The sequence below is a fragment of the Myiozetetes cayanensis genome, unplaced genomic scaffold (assembly GCF_022539395.1).
Source record: "Myiozetetes cayanensis isolate MyiCay16 unplaced genomic scaffold, myiCay2020 scf104, whole genome shotgun sequence".
Lineage (NCBI taxonomy): Eukaryota > Metazoa > Chordata > Aves > Passeriformes > Tyrannidae > Myiozetetes > Myiozetetes cayanensis.
The window spans coordinates 61180-77992 of record NW_026086650.1 but is presented as its reverse complement, the minus strand read 5'-3'; the positions used below and the strand labels follow the sequence as shown (position 1 = coordinate 77992).

At 53.2% G+C, this 16813-nt stretch overlaps 4 protein-coding genes and 1 pseudogene across 4 annotated transcripts; 3 read left to right on the top strand and 2 right to left on the bottom strand.

Annotated features, from left to right (window-relative positions):
- The first annotated feature begins 1145 nt into the window (after positions 1-1145).
- Positions 1146-1454, top strand: LOC126635031 (feather keratin Cos1-2-like). The gene has a single exon (XM_050305953.1). The coding sequence runs from the start codon at positions 1149-1151 to the stop codon at positions 1452-1454; it is 306 nt and encodes a 101-aa protein (XP_050161910.1). The 5' UTR covers positions 1146-1148.
- A 4877-nt stretch (positions 1455-6331) lies between these two features.
- LOC126635025 (feather keratin Cos1-2-like) lies at positions 6332-7029 on the bottom strand (annotated as a pseudogene).
- A 1777-nt stretch (positions 7030-8806) lies between these two features.
- LOC126635016 (feather keratin Cos1-2-like) lies at positions 8807-9112 on the top strand. Its single transcript, XM_050305940.1, has one exon. It carries the CDS (start codon positions 8807-8809, stop codon positions 9110-9112), a length of 306 nt encoding a protein of 101 aa, XP_050161897.1.
- Positions 9113-13155: 4043 nt separating this feature from the next.
- Positions 13156-13461, bottom strand: LOC126635017 (feather keratin Cos1-2-like). Its single transcript, XM_050305942.1, has one exon. The coding sequence runs from the start codon at positions 13459-13461 to the stop codon at positions 13156-13158; it is 306 nt and encodes a 101-aa protein (XP_050161899.1).
- A 1946-nt stretch (positions 13462-15407) lies between these two features.
- LOC126635024 (feather keratin Cos1-1/Cos1-3/Cos2-1-like) lies at positions 15408-16450 on the top strand. Its single transcript, XM_050305948.1, has 3 exons — positions 15408-15417; positions 15704-15828; positions 16136-16450. The coding sequence occupies exons 1-3, from the start codon at positions 15408-15410 to the stop codon at positions 16448-16450; spliced, it is 450 nt and encodes a 149-aa protein (XP_050161905.1).
- Positions 16451-16813: the final 363 nt, after the last annotated feature.

The window sequence follows — 16813 nt, the reverse complement described above, 5'->3', positions numbered from 1 at the left end:
GCTGGCCCTCCTCTTTCCTCAACACGCAGTCAAACATTTTGACATCCAGCACCTTCCTGCTCTGCTCACCAAGTCTCCACCTCATCCAGAGCAAAGTGCAGGCTCTGAAACTGGGCTGCTCATCACTGGTATGTAGCCACCAAAGATCAAGGCTCTGCTGAGGAGATGCAGAGGACCACCCTGGCAGAGCAAGACTCCAGTACACCACAGAAGGACAGAGGACCCAGAGAGGGCACAGAGGGGGGATGAGATGAATGACCCAGTACACTGTTCTGAGAGGACACTTAGAGTAGCAATGGGGTCAAACCACCCCCAGTAGAAGGCCACCTGAGTGCAGGAGTGACCAGCACAGAGAAGGGGTGGAAGCAAAAGAAAAGGATGTGTCATGTCCCCTCCATGGCAGTCCCTGGGCACGTGTACAAGAAGCCCATTTCCTGACAACTTTGCCAAAGACAAGACCACAGGAATGACCTTGGGGCAAATCACCTGCCCTCAAGAGATGCCAACAGCCCTTCATCTACACCTGCAACCTCTGCTGACGTCTTTCTGCACTGAAAACCCTCGAGCCTCTAATCCTGGCACTTAGAGAAATGATCCTTCACAAAGGAGAGCACGTGGCATGTGCAGGAAATGAAAAGGCAGCAGTGCAGGAAACCAGGACACAGCCCCTACCATTAGCTGGGACGGTTCACAACTGGCATGAGCTGGTGAGAAAATTATGACTTCCACAAAGGTGCCTGTGGGCCTGAGGCAGGGCAGGACTGCTATAAAAGGCAGCCCAAGTCTCTGCTCTCTCATCCACTTCTCTCGCCTCCTTCTCCTCAGGAATCAGGTGAGTGGGAAGCCTCTTCTCCTCCTGCTGCTGCTTCAAGACCATGTCTTTCCTCCCTGCAAGTCTCAGCTGATGGGGGCTGTGCTAGGCCAGGGCTAGGAGCTGCTGGTGCTGGGAGAGGGAAGGGGAGAGAAGGTGTTGTGCAGAGAGAGGCTGGGACTTGGCTGAGGAGGCTGGTGGGCTTTGGGCTGGGCAGTGGAATGTGGGGCAGGAGGTGGCTTGGCTGCAGGGGGATTGGCTGCAGGGCTGCTTCTCATGTGTGCCCACTTTGTGCTCCTCTGCCCTCCCTTCCAGGTGCCCTTTTGAGCTACAAGACATGTCCCGCTGCCAGCCCTGCAACCCTTGCTGCCAGCCCTGCGGGCCCACCCCGCTGGCCAACAGCTGCAATGAGTGCTGTGTCAGGCAGTGCCAGAGCTCCACCGTGGCCATCCAGCCCTCTGCTGTGGTGGTGACCCTGCCCGGGCCCATCCTCAGCTCCTTCCCACAGAACACCGCCGTGGGATCCTCCACCTCCGCTGCCGTTGGCAGCATCCTCAGCTGTGACGGAGTGCCCATCAACTCCGGGGGCTTTGACCTCTCCTGCATCACCAGCTGCTACCCTCGCAGATGTGGGCCCTGCTAAAGCTTATATCATGGGTCTGGGCATGAGATAGAACTTCAGGACATTCTATTTGCTTCTTCTGCTTTTCCATCTATTTTTTTTGTGGTCTCAGGCTGCTGAGGCCAATACACGTTGATCTGTTGCCCTCCCTCCCTCCCTCTGCCAAGCAGGCAGATGGACACCCTGCACGAGCTCCACTGCATCTTAGTGGCTGCTCCTGGGGCTCTCTGGGAGCCACCTCCTTTCCTCCTTTAGATTCAATAAATCTGTTGTGCATCCAAGCTTGTTCCTCCGAGTCCTCCTTCATCTTGTGGCAACTCTTCCATTGTGCTCAGGGAACATGTTGGACAAAACAGATCTTGGGAATCCCTGTAGTGCATTTTACTTCACTTTGGGCATTTAGTGTTGGAGCTGTCCTACACATCCCTGACTGCTTGACAGACAAAGGCCATTAGAGAGACACTGGAACTAAAGGGTGTCATGAAGGGGGAAGAAAAAGAACTTTTCTTGAATACAGTCCATGATCTCCTCCTCCACCTTCTCCTCCCCTCCATTACCCACTCTGGGGTCCATGGCCAGCACACAGGAGCACAGGCAGATGAGATATGTGCCTCCTACAGTCCCTCAGCACAGGCAGGCAAAGCCTCTGTGCAGACATGCAGGGCTGAGACAATCCCACCTTGGGATGGGGATCAGCCACGCTCAGGCTATGCAGTGGTAAAGGACTTTGGGCTGAGTTTGTGCAAATGACTTCTGGCTTCACTAGTAATTGAAAACATTCCTCCCATGTATGGATGTCTGTCCATCAGTGTCTTCCTTACTGAAACCATGGACCAAAGCAGTGCCCAAGAGCAGCAGCCAAAGGAAGGCAGACCCTGGGGAACAAAAGTTTTCTGCAATGGACAGCCCAGAGACCAGAGGCTCATAGAATGGTTTGGGATAGAATGCACTGAATGGATCATCTAATCCCACCCTCCTGTCAAGGGCATGGACGCTTTTCACTAGAGCAGGGTGCTCCAAGCCCCATCCAGCCTGCTCAGAACACCTGAATGGATGGAGCATCCCGAAGCTCTCCATGCAACCTGTGCCAGTGCCTCCCCACCCTCAGAGGGAAGAATTTCTTCCTAATATTTCATTTATACTTGCCATCTGTCACTTTAATCCCTTTTCTCTTTGTCCCACCACTACAAGCCTTTCTGCACAGCTCTGCCCTTCAGTGTGCCCATGGGATTCCCAGGGGAGAACACCCATATCCATACCTGGGAGAAAATGGGATGTGCTTGGCTGCTGTTCTATTTATTTCCCAGAACTAAAGAGGCATCTTAAGAGACACACACTGCAGACAGGGAACAGCAAAGAAGGACCTGAGCAACTGAACTTTTTCTCTAGTCTCTTGTCACCTTGGGAGAAGTGAGAAGTCCCAAGGGGTGAGTCAGCAGGTCCAAATTAGACTTCTGTCTCGGGTGGCAGATACAGGTACCCAGAGCATTGCTGTTATGGGTACATTGAAGGGAGGGAGCCGTAGAGAATTCATTCCATTATGTCATCTGAAGGGGCCAGTCTGCCCATCCGGCATGGGAAGTTTGAGAGAGGCTCTTGCCATGTGTCTGAGTTCCCCTGAGGTTTCTTTTCACCGCTGGAACTGTTCCTGCCTCGCTGGGAAAGCAGCACAGCAGGGAGGACCTGGAACAACCCCGGGGTTTTGCTACCGCTCACCCTCCACCGTAAGCGGGGAGAGAAAGAAAGGGAAACCCTTCGCTGCCACCTCGGGGGATCACAGCAGTGTGCGGGGAACCCCAGCCCTCTGTCTGCACCCACTCACCAGCCCGGACCCACCCAGCTCACAGCACCCCAGGCGCTGCTCCTGCCGCTCCCCCGTGGCCCAGCCAGGCCAAAGCAGGCCCACAGAGCAGGCTGGAGAGAGCACATGGCAGTGAACAAAGAGAGTCTGAACTAACACCACCTCTGCAATTGAGACCTGAACCTAAACGGGTGATGGGGAGTGACCAGCCCAGTGGTGTAACTCTGCAAGCAACACAGTTTTCTTACGTTTTGCTTTTGGTATTGGTTTCCTATGTTTCCTTTTGTTTAGTTGGGTAGACAGGGCTGGTTGGTGGGGAGGATCCTTCTCTATTCTCTTTCCCCTTGGTTCCTGGGGGACCATGAGGAGCAGTGAATTCACCTTTTGTGGGGGTAAACCTTTTCCTTCTTGTATCTTTGCATTGTCATTAATTTCCCTGGCAGTAAATTGTTATTTTGTGACTTATACAGCCTCACATTTTTCTGTCTCTGTAGTAGGAGACGAAGATCATTTTACTGGAGTTCCTGCTTCAGTATTTGTTTTTAATCCCAGACGATTTAGACAACTGATTATAGAATACCTATAGGGCTAATCTCTGCTGTGCTTGGAAGGGCTCCATCCTGGTGTTCCTGGGGTCTGTTTCCTCGACCCAGAGTACAATGAGGCTTGGATCCATGCTGGGCTGTGCCTTCCTGGCCTTAGTGTGAGTACTGGTCTGCAGAGTGGAACTGCCCAGACTGGTCCTGTTCCCTGCAGAGCCCATGGTGGGGAGAAGAAATGCTCCTCTGCAGGCACAGCCCTGCCCTTCAGTGTGCCCAGGTGGTTCCCAGTCGAGTGCAAGGTCTGTTGGAGGACAGATTTCCCATGGCCTGAGACTCTTGGAAGACCAGGAAGACCCTGGCCAGGAAGTGAGAAGCACTGGGGTGTGAACAGAGCTGGGGCTGGCCCTGCCTCAGAGCCCTGGGTGAGCCAGGGCAGAGGAGCACGAGCAGGGTCATTCTCAGTCACTGGGCTGGGATAGGGTTGCTGCCTGTCCTGTACCACTGAAGGTGCCCAGTGAGGTGGACAACCATGGTGTCTGTGCCACAGACTGTGGGCAGGAAACCTGATGGAAACCTCATATGATCCATGTGGTGTTGTGTGCATGATCCACTATTAGAGCCCAGCTGTGCCTTCAGGAGTCCCTTTCTTGAAGTCAGGAGACCACGGATAAACAAGGGATGCCAGCATTTAGAGTTTTTCCTGAGTCTGATGTCAAAGGTGTAAAAAGATGCCTCTGAAAATCATACCCAAATATGTGAATTCATCATCATAGCTGGTCTTCGCGAACAAAGATTTGAGAGGGGCTCTACCCACTCTTGCTGCAAGAGCGCTGATGGCTAAAAAGGCCAATGCGAGATAGACAAGTCCGGTTGCAGAAGGCACAGCAGAAAGGCTCCCTTGGTGATATCAACAAGACGCGATTCTTTCTGTGTTGTCTTTTCCCCTCGAGAGTGATCCTGCGTGTGTTCTCAAAAGCAGCAGCAGCAGAGTTATAGATGGTGTGTCTCCAGGCCTCCCAGCTGGAGCCAGAGTAGACCAATGGTGGTGATCAATATGGCCAAGGCTGAGGGATTGTTTCAGGCAGTCCTTGTATCTCCTCTTCGGGGCTCCTCTCTCACTGCAGCCATGGCAAGTTCCCCACAGAGCACAGTCTTAGGGAGGCAGTGGTCCTGCATCCTGGACGTGCCCTGCCCAGCACAGCTGTGTTCTCAGCAGCACGGCCTCAATGCTCGGGACTGCTGCCTGTTCAGGGACAGACGTGTTGGTCACATAGGCAGTCCAGCAGTTTAATTACCTGGGAAGCATCATCTCCTCAGATGGTAAGATTGATGCAGAAATAGACACCAGGTTAGCAAAGACATACAGAGCTTTTGGTAAACTCCATAAAAGAGTGTGGCAAAAGATACACCCAAAGAAAAGTGCAAAGATCATTGTTTACAGAGACATTGTACTGTCTACTCTTTTATATGGGTCTGAATCATGGGTCATTTACCTCCACCACTTGCGGCTTCCATCAGCGCTACCTCTGTACAATCCTAAACATCCACTGGACGGACTGACTATGTGAATTAATGATGAAGCGAAAAGTTGATTGCTCCAATTCATGGGAGATGGACACCTGAAAAAAATGCATGAGGAATCAAGGGATAGCTGGCTAGCTGAGAGCCTAAGTGGCTGGGGGGTTGCTCTGTGCATGATCTACCCAGTTACCCTCTGTATATGATTGGAGGTGTGGTGGCCAGAAAGTGAATCTTTTGGCACTGGGTGCTCTGCTGGAGCTACGGTTGCCCCTGGGGGTGTTGGGTTCAATGAATGGAGACTGCTCTGAGTAGCCTGATCTGGTCCCAGCCTGAGAGCTGTCTCAGCCCTGGATGTCTGGACAGCAGCTGGGCCCTGCCAGGGGATGAAGGACTGCAAGAGGGATGGGTGTCTTCTGCCACTGACCACGTGTGCTGCTCATGGGCTCTAGAAAGGGCAACCGAGAAGAGGAGAAGGAAGAGATGAAGCTGTTGGCTTTCCCCAGACACTGTTGTTTCCCATCCCCAATGCAGCCAGCCTTTAGACCCATGGTGTCCCTAAAGCCCTTTCACTGGCAGTTAGCAGAGACAATTCTGACAGCTCTATCAGAAAATGCAAAAAATCAAATCTAATCAAGGGAATCCCAACTGGTCCGTTCACCAATATCTCCCATGAGCAGATGGAAGAGTTTCCAAAGAGGAAATGAGGACTCGGAGGTCCAGGTTTGGATGCAAAACAACTTTATTGAGTCTAAAGAAGAAAAGCAGGCAGGTCAAAGAGGGCACCAGCAGCAGCCACTAAGATGCAGTGGAGCTTGTGCAGGGTGTCCATCTGCCAGCCCTGCAGAGGGAGGGAGGACAACAGGTCCCCCTGGGCTGGGTTGGGGAGACACAGACAGCAAAGGAAAGAGATGGAAGAGTGGGAGAAAGAAACATTATCACGAAGCTCCAAACACAATGTATTAAAGTTCTGTTTTCAGTCCAGCATCATGTTGTGAGATCTTGCAGGTTGTTGCTCCAGGATGTTTGCAGAGCCTTTAGCAGGGCCCACATCTGCGAGGGTAGCAGCTGGTGATGCAGGAGAGGTCAAAGCCCCCGGAGTTGATGGGCACTCCGTCACAGCTGAGGATGCTGCCAACGGCAGCGGAGGTGGAGGATCCCACCACGGTGTTCTGTGGGAAGGAGCTGAGGATGGGCCCAGGCAGGGTCACCACCACAGCAGAGGGCTGGATGGCCACGGTGGAGCTCTGGCACTGCCTGACACAGCACTCATTGCAGCTGTTGGCCAGCGGGGTGGGCCCGCAGGGCTGGCAGCAAGGGTTGCAGGGCTGGCAGCAGGACATGTCTCTGGCTCACAGGGGCACCTGGCACACAGGGCAGGGACAAGCACAAAGCGGGCACACATGAGAAGCAGCCCTGCACCCAACCCCCCTGCAGCCAAGCCACCTCCTGCCCCACATTCCACTGCCCAGCCCAAAGCCCACCAGCCTCCTCAGCCAAGTCCCAGCCTCTCTCTGCACAACACCTTCTCTCCCCTTCCCTCTCCCAGCACCAGCAGCTCCCAGCCCTGGCCTAGCACAGCCCACAGCAGCTGAAGCAGGAGAAGAGGCTTCCCACTCACCTGATTCCTGAGGAGAATGAGGTGAGAGAAGTGGATGAGAGAGCAGAGACTTGGGCTGCCTTTTATAGCAGTCCTGCCCTGCCTCAGGCCCACAGGCACCTTTGTGGAAGTCATAATTTTCTGTCTAGTTCATGCCAGTTGTGAAGCATCCCAGTTAATGGCAGGGGCTGTGTCCTGGTTTCCTGCACTGCTGCCCTTTCATTTCCTGCACATGCCACGTGCTTTCCTTTATGAAGGATCATTTCTCTAAGTACCAGGATTAGAGGCTCGAAGATTTTCATGCAGAAAGATGTCAGCCGAGGTAGCCGGTTTAGATGAAGGGCTGTTGGCATCTCTTGAGGGCAGGTGATTTGCCCCAAGGTCATTCCTGTGGTCTTGTCTTTGGCAAAGTTGTCAGGAAATGGACACTGCTCTTGTGCTTCTTGTACACATGCCCAGGGACTGCCATGGAGGGGACATGACACATCCTTTTCTTTTGCTTCCACCCCTTTTCTGTGCTGGTCACTCCTGCACTCAGGTGGCCTTCTGCTGGGGGTGGTTTGACCCCATTGCTACTCTAAGTGTCCTCTCAGAACAGTGCACTGGGTCATTCATCTCACCCCCCTCTGTGCCCTCTCTGGGTCCTCTGTCCTTCCATGGTGTACTGGAGTCTTGCTCTGCCAGGGTGGTCCTCTGCATCTCCTCAGCAGAGCCTTGATCTTTGGTGGCTACATACCAGTGATGAGCAGCCCAGTTTCAGAGCCTGCTCTTTGCTCTGGGTGAGGTGGAGACTTGGTGAGTAGAGCAGGAAGGTGCTGGATGTCAAGATATTTGACTGCGTGTTGAGGAAAGAGGAGGGCCAGCACATGCAAGGCCAAGAGCTGGGAGAGAGGTCTGGGGACTGGCATCCATGGCCAAGTGTTCTGACCCTTCCATGAGCACATTCTCTCATTATTCATCAGAACAATCAGTACCTACAGACCTTCCTGCATTTGTTCTTCCCCATTGGTTTCCCATGTGGAGATCTGGAACATCACCACTGCTGCATCCAAGGTGATGAAGACTTTTCTTGTCGCCAGGGAAACTATTTGTGTTGCCTGTTGACTAGCACAGTGCCTTTTTCCTTTCTTCATGAGTATCCTGAATTCATGATCCTCTCAGAGATGTCCTGTAATCAAGACGTCACCATCTCCAATCCTCTCTATTTCACTATTCTCAAGAAAAGCAAAATCTTCTTCCTGTCCGCCCCCACCCCATGGACATTGGGTTTGTGGTCATCTAAACCCAGGTGGTTGCGATGCTGGCTGGCTGTTCTGCATCAGGAAAGACACCACTGAGACCTAAGTTCCCTGGCTTGGTCAGTGCTTATCCTGATGCAGCCCTTCCAGAAGCTTTCATATAGGAAGCCATGTGGACTTAGCCAGGAAGTGAAAAGGTAGCACTGCAGGAAAGCAGGACACAGCCCCTACCATTAACTGGGATGGTTCACAACTGGCATGAGCGGGTCAACAAATTATGACTCCCACAAAACTGCCCGTGGGCCTGAGGTAGGGCAGGACTGCTATAAAAGGCAGCCCAAGTCTCTCCTCTCTCATCCACTTCTCTCACCTCCTTCTCCTCAGCAATCAGGTGAGTGGGAAGCCCTTCTTCTTCTCCTGCTTCAGCTGCTGTGGGCTGTGCTAGGCCAGGGCTGGGAGCTGCTGGTGCTGGGAGAGGGAAGGGGAGAGAAGGTGTTGTGCAGAGAGAGGCTGGGACTTGGCTGAGGAGGCTGGTGGGCTTTGGGCTGGGCAGTGCAATGTGGGGCAGGAGGTGGCTTGGCTGCAGGGGGGTTGGGTGCAGGGCTGCTTCTCATGTGTGCCCACTTTGTGCTTGTCCCTGCCCTGTGTGCCAGGTGCCCCTGTGAGCCAGAGACATGTCCTGCTGCCAGCCCTGCAACCCTTGCTGCCAGCCCTGCGGGCCCACCCCGCTGGCCAACAGCTGCAATGAGTGCTGTGTCAGGCAGTGCCAGAGCTCCACCGTGGCCATCCAGCCCTCTGCTGTGGTGGTGACCCTGCCTGGGCCCATCCTCAGCTCCTTCCCACAGAACACCGTGGTGGGATCCTCCACCTCCGCTGCCGTTGGCAGCATCCTCAGCTGTGACGGAGTGCCCATCAACTCCGGGGGCTTTGACCTCTCCTGCATCACCAGCTGCTACCCTCGCAGATGTGGGCCCTGCTAAAGGCCCTGCAAACATCCTGGAGCAACAACCTGCAAGATCTCACAACATGATGCTGGACTGAAAACAGAACTTTAATACATTGTGTTTGGAGCTTCGTGATAACGTTTCTTTCTCCCACTCTTCCATCTCTTTCCTTTGCTGTCTGTGTCTCCCTAGCCCAGCCCAGGGGGACCTGTTGTCCTCCCTCCCTCTGCAGGGCAGGCAGATGGACACCCTGCACAAGCTCCACTGCATCTTAGTGGCTACTGCTGGTGCCCTCTTTGACCTGCCTGCTTTTCTTCTTTAGACTCAATAAAGTTGTTGTGCATCCAAGCCTGGACCTCCGAGTCCTCATTTCTTCTTTGGAAACTCTTCCATCTGCTCATGGGAGATATTGGTGAACGGACCAGTTGGGATTCCCTTGATTAGATTTGATTTTTTGCATTTTCTGATAGAGCTGTCAGAATTGTCTCTGCTAACTGCCAGTGAAAGGGCTTTAGGGACACCATGGCTCAAAGGGTGGCAGAATTTGGGATGGGAAGCAACAGTGTCTGGGGAATGCCCACAACTTCATCTCTTCCTTCTCCTCTTCTCTGTTGCCCTTTCTAGCACCAATGAGCAGCACATGCTGTCAAAGGCAGAAGACACCCATCCCTCTTACAGTCCTTCATCCCCTGGCAGGGCCCAGCTGCTGTCCAGACATCCAGGGCTGAGACAGCTCTCAGGCTGGGATCAGATCAGGCTACTCAGTGCAGTCTCCATTCATTGAACCCAACACCCCCAGGGGCAACCTGAGCTCCAGCAGAGCACCCAGTGCCCAAAGAGACACTTTCTGGCCACCACACCTCCAGTCACAGGCAGAAGGTGACTGGGCAGATCATGCACAGAGCAACCCCCCAGCCACTTAGGCTCTCGGCTAGCCAGCTATCCCTTGATTCCTCATGCATTTTTTTCAGGTGTCCATCTCCCATGAATTGGAGCAAACAACTTTTTGCTTCATCATTAATTCACATATTTGGGTATGATTTTCAGAGGCATCTTTTTACACCTTTGACATCAGACTCAGGAAAAACTCTAAATGCTGGCATCCCTTGTTTATCCGTGGTCTCCTGACTTCAAGAAAGGGACTCCTGAAGGCACAGCTGGGCTCTAATAGTGGATCATGCACACAACACCACATGGATCATATGAGGTTTCCATCAGGTTTCCTGCCCACAGTCTGTGGCACAGACACCATGATTGTCCACCTCACTGGGCACCTTCAGTGGTACAGGACAGGCAGCAACCCTATCCCAGCCCAGTGACTGAGAATGACCCTGCTCGTGCTCCTCTGCCCTGGCTCACCCAGGGCTCTGAGGCAGGGCCAGCCCCAGTTCTATTCACACCCCAGTGCTTCTCACTTCCTGGCCAGGGTCTTCCTGGTCTTCCAAGAGTCTCAGGCCATGGGAGATCTGCCCTCCAACAGACCTTGCACTCGACTTGGAACCACCTGGGCACACTGAAGGGCAGGGCTGTGCCTGCAGAGGAGCATTTCTTCTCCCCACTATGGGCTCTGCAGGGAACAGGACCAGTCTGGGCAGTTCCACTCTGCAGACCAGTACTCACACTAAGGCCAGGAAGGCACAGCCCAGCATGGATCCAAGCCTCATTGTACTCTGGGTCGAGGAAACAGACCCCAGGAACACCAGGATGGAGCCCTTCCAAGCACAGCAGAGATTAGCCCTATAGGTATTCTATAATCAGTTGTCTAAATCGTCTGGGATTAAAAACAAATACTGAAGCAGGAACTCCAGTAAAATGATCTTCGTCTCCTACTACAGAGACAGAAAAATGTGAGGCTGTATAAGTCACAAAATAACAATTTACTGCCAGGGAAATTAATGACAATGCAAAGATACAAGAAGGAAAAGGTTTACCCCCACAAAAGGTGAATTCACTGCTCCTCATGGTCCCCCAGGAACCAAGGGGAAAGAGAATAGAGAAGGATCCTCCCCACCAACCAGCCCTGTCTACCCAACTAAACAAAAGGAAACATAGGAAACCAATACCAAAAGCAAAACGTAAGAAAACTGTGTTGCTTGCAGAGTTACACCACTGGGCTGGTCACTCCCCATCACCCGTTTAGGTTCAGGTCTCAATTGCAGAGGTGGTGTTAGTTCAGACTCTCTTTGTTCACTGCCATGTGCTCTCTCCAGCCTGCTCTGTGGGCCTGCTTTGGCCTGGCTGGGCCACGGGGGAGCGGCAGGAGCAGCGCCTGGGGTGCTGTGAGCTGGGTGGGTCCGGGCTGGTGAGTGGGTGCAGACAGAGGGCTGGGGTTCCCCGCACACTGCTGTGATCCCCCGAGGTGGCAGCGAAGGGTTTCCCTTTCTTTCTCTCCCCGCTTACGGTGGAGGGTGAGCGGGCTTGTTCCAGGTCCTCCCTGCTGTGCTGCTTTCCCAGCGAGGCAGGAACAGTTCCAGCGGTGAAAAGAAACCTCAGGCGAACTCAGACACATGGCAAGAGCCTCTCAAACTTCCCATGCCGGATGGGCAGACTGGCCCCTTCAGATGACATAATGGAATGAATTCTCTACGGCTCCCTCCCTTCAATGTACCCATAACAGCAATGCTCTGGGTACCTGTATCTGCCACCCGAGACAGAAGTCTAATTTGGACCTGCTGACTCACCCCTTGGGACATCTCACTTCTCCCAAGGTGACAAGAGACTAGAGAAAAAGTTCAGTGTTTCAGGTCCTTCTTTGCTGTTCCCTGTCTGCAGTGTGTGTCTCTTAAGATGCCTCTTTAGTTCTGGGAAATAAATAGAACAGCAGCCAAGCACATCCCATTTTCTCCCAGGTATGGATATGGGTGTTCTCCCCTGGGAATCCCATGGGCACACTGAAGGGCAGAGCTGTGCAGAAAGGCTTGTAGTGGTGGGACAAAGAGAAAAGGGTTTAAAGTGACAGACGGCAAGTATAAATGAAATATTAGGAAGAAATTCTTCCCTCTGAGGGTGGGGAGGCACTGGCACAGGTTGCATGGAGAGCTTCGGGATGCTCCATCCATTCAGGTGTTCTGAGCAGGCTGGATGGGGCTTGGAGCACCCTGCTCTAGTGAAAAGCATCCATGCCCTTGACAGGAGGGTGGGATTAGATGATCCATTCAGTGCATTCTATTCCAAACCATTCTACGAGCCTCTGATCTCTGGGCTGTCCATTGCAGAAAACTTTTGTTCCCCAGGGTCTGTCTTCCTTTGGCTGCTGCTCTTGGGCACTGCTTTGGTCCATGGTTTCAGTAAGGAAGACACTGATGGACAGACATCCATACATGGGAGGAATGTTTTCAATTACTAGTGAAGCCAGAAGTCATTTGCACAAACTCAGCCCAAAGTCCTTTACCACTGCATAGCCTGAGCGTGGCTGATCCCCATCCCAAGGTGGGATTGTCTCAGCCCTGCATGTCTGCACAGAGGCTTTGCCTGCCTGTGCTGAGGGACTGTAGGAGGCACATATCTCATCTGCCTGTGCTCCTGTGTGCTGGCCATGGACCCCAGAGTGGGTAATGGAGGGGAGGAGAAGGTGGAGGGGGAGATCGTAGACTGCCTTCAAGAAAAGTTCTTTTCCTTCCCCCTTCATGATACCCTTTAGTTCCAGTGTCTCTCTAATGGCCTTTGTCTGTCAAGCAGTCAGGGATGTGTAGGACAGCTCCAACACTAAATGCCCAAAGTGAAGTAAAATGCACTACAGGGATTCCCAAGATCTGTTTTGTCCAACATGTTCCCTGAGCACAATGGAAGAGTTGCCAAAAGATGAAGGAGGACTCGGAGGAACAAGCTTGGATGCACAACAGATTTATTGAATCTAAAGGAGGAAAGGAGGTGGCTCCCAGAGAGCCCCAGGAGCAGCCACTAAGATGCAGTGGAGCTCGTGCAGGGTGTCCATCTGCCTGCTTGGCAGAGGGAGGGCAACAGATCGATGTGGATTGCCCTCAGCAGCCTGACACCACAAAAAAAATAGATGGAAAAGCAGAAGAAGCAAATAGAATGTCCTGAAGTTCTATCTCATGCCCAGACCCATGTTATGAGCTTTAGCAGGGCCCACATCTGCGAGGGTAGCAGCTGGTGATGCAGGAGAGGTCAAAGCCCCCGGAGTTGATGGGCACTCCGTCACAGCTGAGGATGCTGCCAACGGCAGCGGAGGTGGAGGATCCCACCACGGTGTTCTGTGGGAAGGAGCTGAGGATGGGCCCAGGCAGGGTCACCACCACAGCAGAGGGCTGGATGGCCACGGTGGAGCTCTGGCACTGCCTGACACAGCACTCATTGCAGCTGTTGGCCAGCGGGGTGGGCCCGCAGGGCTGGCAGCAAGGGTTGCAGGGCTGGCAGCAGGACATGTCTCTGGCTCACAGGGGCACCTGGCACACAGGGCAGGGACAAGCACAAAGCGGGCACACATGAGAAGCAGCCCTGCACCCAACCCCCCTGCAGCCAAGCCACCTCCTGCCCCACACTGCACTGCCCAGCCCAAAGCCCACCAGCCTCCTCAGCCAAGTCCCAGCCTCTCTCTGCACAACACCCTCTCTCCCCTTCCCTCTCCCAGCACCAGCAGCTCCCAGCCCTGGCCTAGCACAGCCCCCATCAGCTGAGACCTGCAGGGAGGAAAGACGTGGTCTTGAAGCAGCAGCAGGAGGAGAAGAGGCTTCCCACTCACCTGATTCCTGAGGAGAAGGAGGTGAGAGAAGTGGATGAGAGAGCAGAGACTTGGGCTGCCTTTTATAGCACTCCTGCCCTGCCTCAGGCCCACAGGCACCTTTGTGGAAGTCATAATTTTCTGATCAGCTCATGCCAGTTGTGAACCATCCCAGTTAATGGTAGGAACTGTGTCTTCGTTTCCTGCACTGCTGCCTTTTCATTTCCTGCACATGCCACATGCTCTCCTTTATGAAGGATCATTTCTCTAAGTGCCAGGATTAGAGGCTCAAGAATTTTCAGTGCAGAAAGACGTCAGCAGAGGTTGCAGGTGTAGATGAAGAGCTGTTGGCATCTCTTGAGGGCAGGTGATTTGCCCCAAGGTCATTCCTGTGGTCTTGTCTTTGGCAAAGTTGTCAGGAAATGAACACTGCTCTTGTGCTTCTTGTACACGTGCCCAGGGACTACCATGGAGGGGACATGACACATCCTTTTCTTTTGCTTCCACCCCTTCTCTGTGCTGGTCACTCCTGCACTCAGGTGGCCTTCTACTGGGGGTGGTTTGACCCCATTGCTACTCTAAGTGTCCTCTCAGAACAGTGCACTGGGTCATTCATCTCATCCCCCTCTGTGCCCTCTCTGGGTCCTCTGTCCTTCTGTGGGAAACTGGAGTCTGATCTGCCAGGGTGGTCCTCTGCATCTCCTCAGCAGAGCCTTGATCTTTGGTGGCTACATACCAGTGATGAGCAGCCCAGTTTCAGAGCCTGCTCTTTGCTCTGGATGAGATGGAGACTTGGTGAGCAGAGCAGGAAGGTGCTGGATGTCAAAATGTTTGACTGCGTGTTGAGGAAAGAGGAGGGCCAGCACATGCAAGGCCAAGAGCTGGGAGACTGATCATTGCTGGGACTGAGTGTAGTGGGATTTGGCATCCATGGCCAAGTGTTCTGACCCTTCCATGAGCACATTCTCTCATTATTGGTCAGAGGTGCTGCCCTCCCGTTGGAACTGAAGAGCCGTGCCTGGTCTCTGTTCAAGGGGGAGAGTCAATTGCTCCATGCATGGGGTGTGGAAGAAAGGCCATGCCCACCATCTCCCTTTACTTCTCTGGAAAGGGATCAGAGTGTTTTCTCCAAATTTGCATCTTTTAACCTATCTGTAGGATAAGGCAGCATTGCCTCAGGAATGCATCGAACCCCAAAGGGACAGTTTTTCATCCATTCCCTCATCAGGCTGGTTCCCCCAAACACAAAACAACATCTGTGAGTCCTTCACTTGACAATACGGTGAATTAATTTTATGTTTTATGAATGAATGATTTTCTGTGGAGGAATACTTGGCTTAGTGAGTGTCCCAGCATAGCTCAGCTCCCTTGGGCACAGACAATGCTCTCAACCAGTCGTCTCACCTCTCCCCAATCTCACATGATGAAATCTCCACCCGGGGTCAACCTTATAGCTGGACACCAGGTTTATTTACTCTGGAAAACAGGAGACTCAGGGGAGAACTTATCAGTCTGTCATTAACTGGAAAACGGTTGTAGCAAGGTGGGTGTTGTTGGGTGTTGGAGGTTGAAAGAAGGAAACAAAGTCCATCATCTCCCACTTGTGCATTCGTGGCCACTCACTTGGCATTCTTGGGGCACATAGGAAAGATGCAGAAAAGTGATGCTCATTGTCTATCAACTTTTTCCACAAATAAACTAATTATAAATGACCCAGAAGAGCATCAAATGTAAACAAGGGACGCCACCTATCTTGATCAGAGCCTTCTGCCTGTGCTGACATCTTTCTGCCCTGCAAATCCTTGAGCCACTCATCCAGGCATCTTCCAGAAGCTTTCATATAGGAAGGCATGAGGAATTAGCTAGGAAATGAAAAGGCAGCAGTGCAGGAAACCAGGACACAGTCACGACCATTAGCTGGGATGGTTCACAACTGGCATGAGCAGGTCAGAAAATAATTAATCCCACAAAACTGCCCGTGGGCCTGAGGCAGGGCAGGACTGCTATAAAAGGCAGCCCAAGTCTCTGCTCTCTCATCCACTTCTCTCACCTCCTTCTTCTCAGGAATCAGGTGAGTGGGAAGCCTCTTCTCCTCCTGCTTCTGCTTCAAGACCACGTCTTTCCTCCCTGCAGGTCTCAGTTGATGGGGGCTGTGCTAGGCCAGGGCTAGGAGCTGCTGGTGCTGGGAGAGGGAAGGGGAGAGAAGGTGTTGTGCAGAGAGAGGCTGGGACTTGGCTGAGGAGGCTGGTGGGCTTTGGGCTGGGCAGTGGAATGTGGGGCAGGAGGTGCCTTGGCTGCAGGGGGGTTGGGTGCAGGGCTGCTTCTCATGTGTGCCCGCTTTGTGCTCCTCTGCCCTCCCTTCCAGGTGCCCTTTTGAGCTACAAGACATGTCCCGCTGCCAGCCTTGCAACCCTTGCTGCCAGCCCTGTGGGCCCACCCCGCTGGCCAACAGCTGCAATGAGTGCTGTGTCAGGCAGTGCCAGGACTCCCATGTGGTCATCCAGCCCTCCCCCGTGGTGGTGACCCTGCCCGGGCCCATCCTCAGCTCCTTCCCACAGAACACCGCCGTGGGATCCTCCACCTCCGCTGCCGTTGGCAGCATCCTCAGCTGTGACGGAGTGCCCATCAACTCCGGGGGCTTTGACCTCTCCTGCATCACCAGCTGCTACCCTCGCAGATGTGGGCCCTGCTAAAGGCCCTGCAGACATCCTGGGGCAAGAACCTCCCAGATCTGACAGCATGGTGCTGGCAGGAGATACAGCTTTGGGACATTGTGTTTAGAGCTTCATGATGTTATTTGGTTTTTCCACTCTTTCATCTCCTTCCTTTGCTGTCTGTGCCTTCCCAGGCCAGCCCAGTGCAACCTGTCACCCTCCCTCCCTCTGAAGGGCAGACACCCTGCAGTAGCTCCACTGCATCTTAGCATCTGCGCTTTGTGCTCTCTCTGATCCACCTTCTTTTCTTCATTACGCTCATTAAAGTTTTTGTGCATCCAAGCCTGGCCCTCAGAGTCCTCCTTTATTCCAGGCATTTTTTCCAGTATGTTCTGTGTAAAC

Coding starts and splice junctions, on each gene's coding strand:
- LOC126635031 (XM_050305953.1), top strand. CDS start 1,149: ATGTCCCGCTGCCAGCCCTGCAACCCTTGCTGCCAGCCCTGCGGGCCC.
- LOC126635016 (XM_050305940.1), top strand. CDS start 8,807: ATGTCCTGCTGCCAGCCCTGCAACCCTTGCTGCCAGCCCTGCGGGCCC.
- LOC126635017 (XM_050305942.1), bottom strand. CDS start 13,461: ATGTCCTGCTGCCAGCCCTGCAACCCTTGCTGCCAGCCCTGCGGGCCC.
- LOC126635024 (XM_050305948.1), top strand. Junction 15,829..16,135: donor TCCTTCTTCTCAGGAATCAG/GTGAGTGGGAAG, acceptor TGCCCTTTTGAG/CTACAAGACATGTCCCGCTG.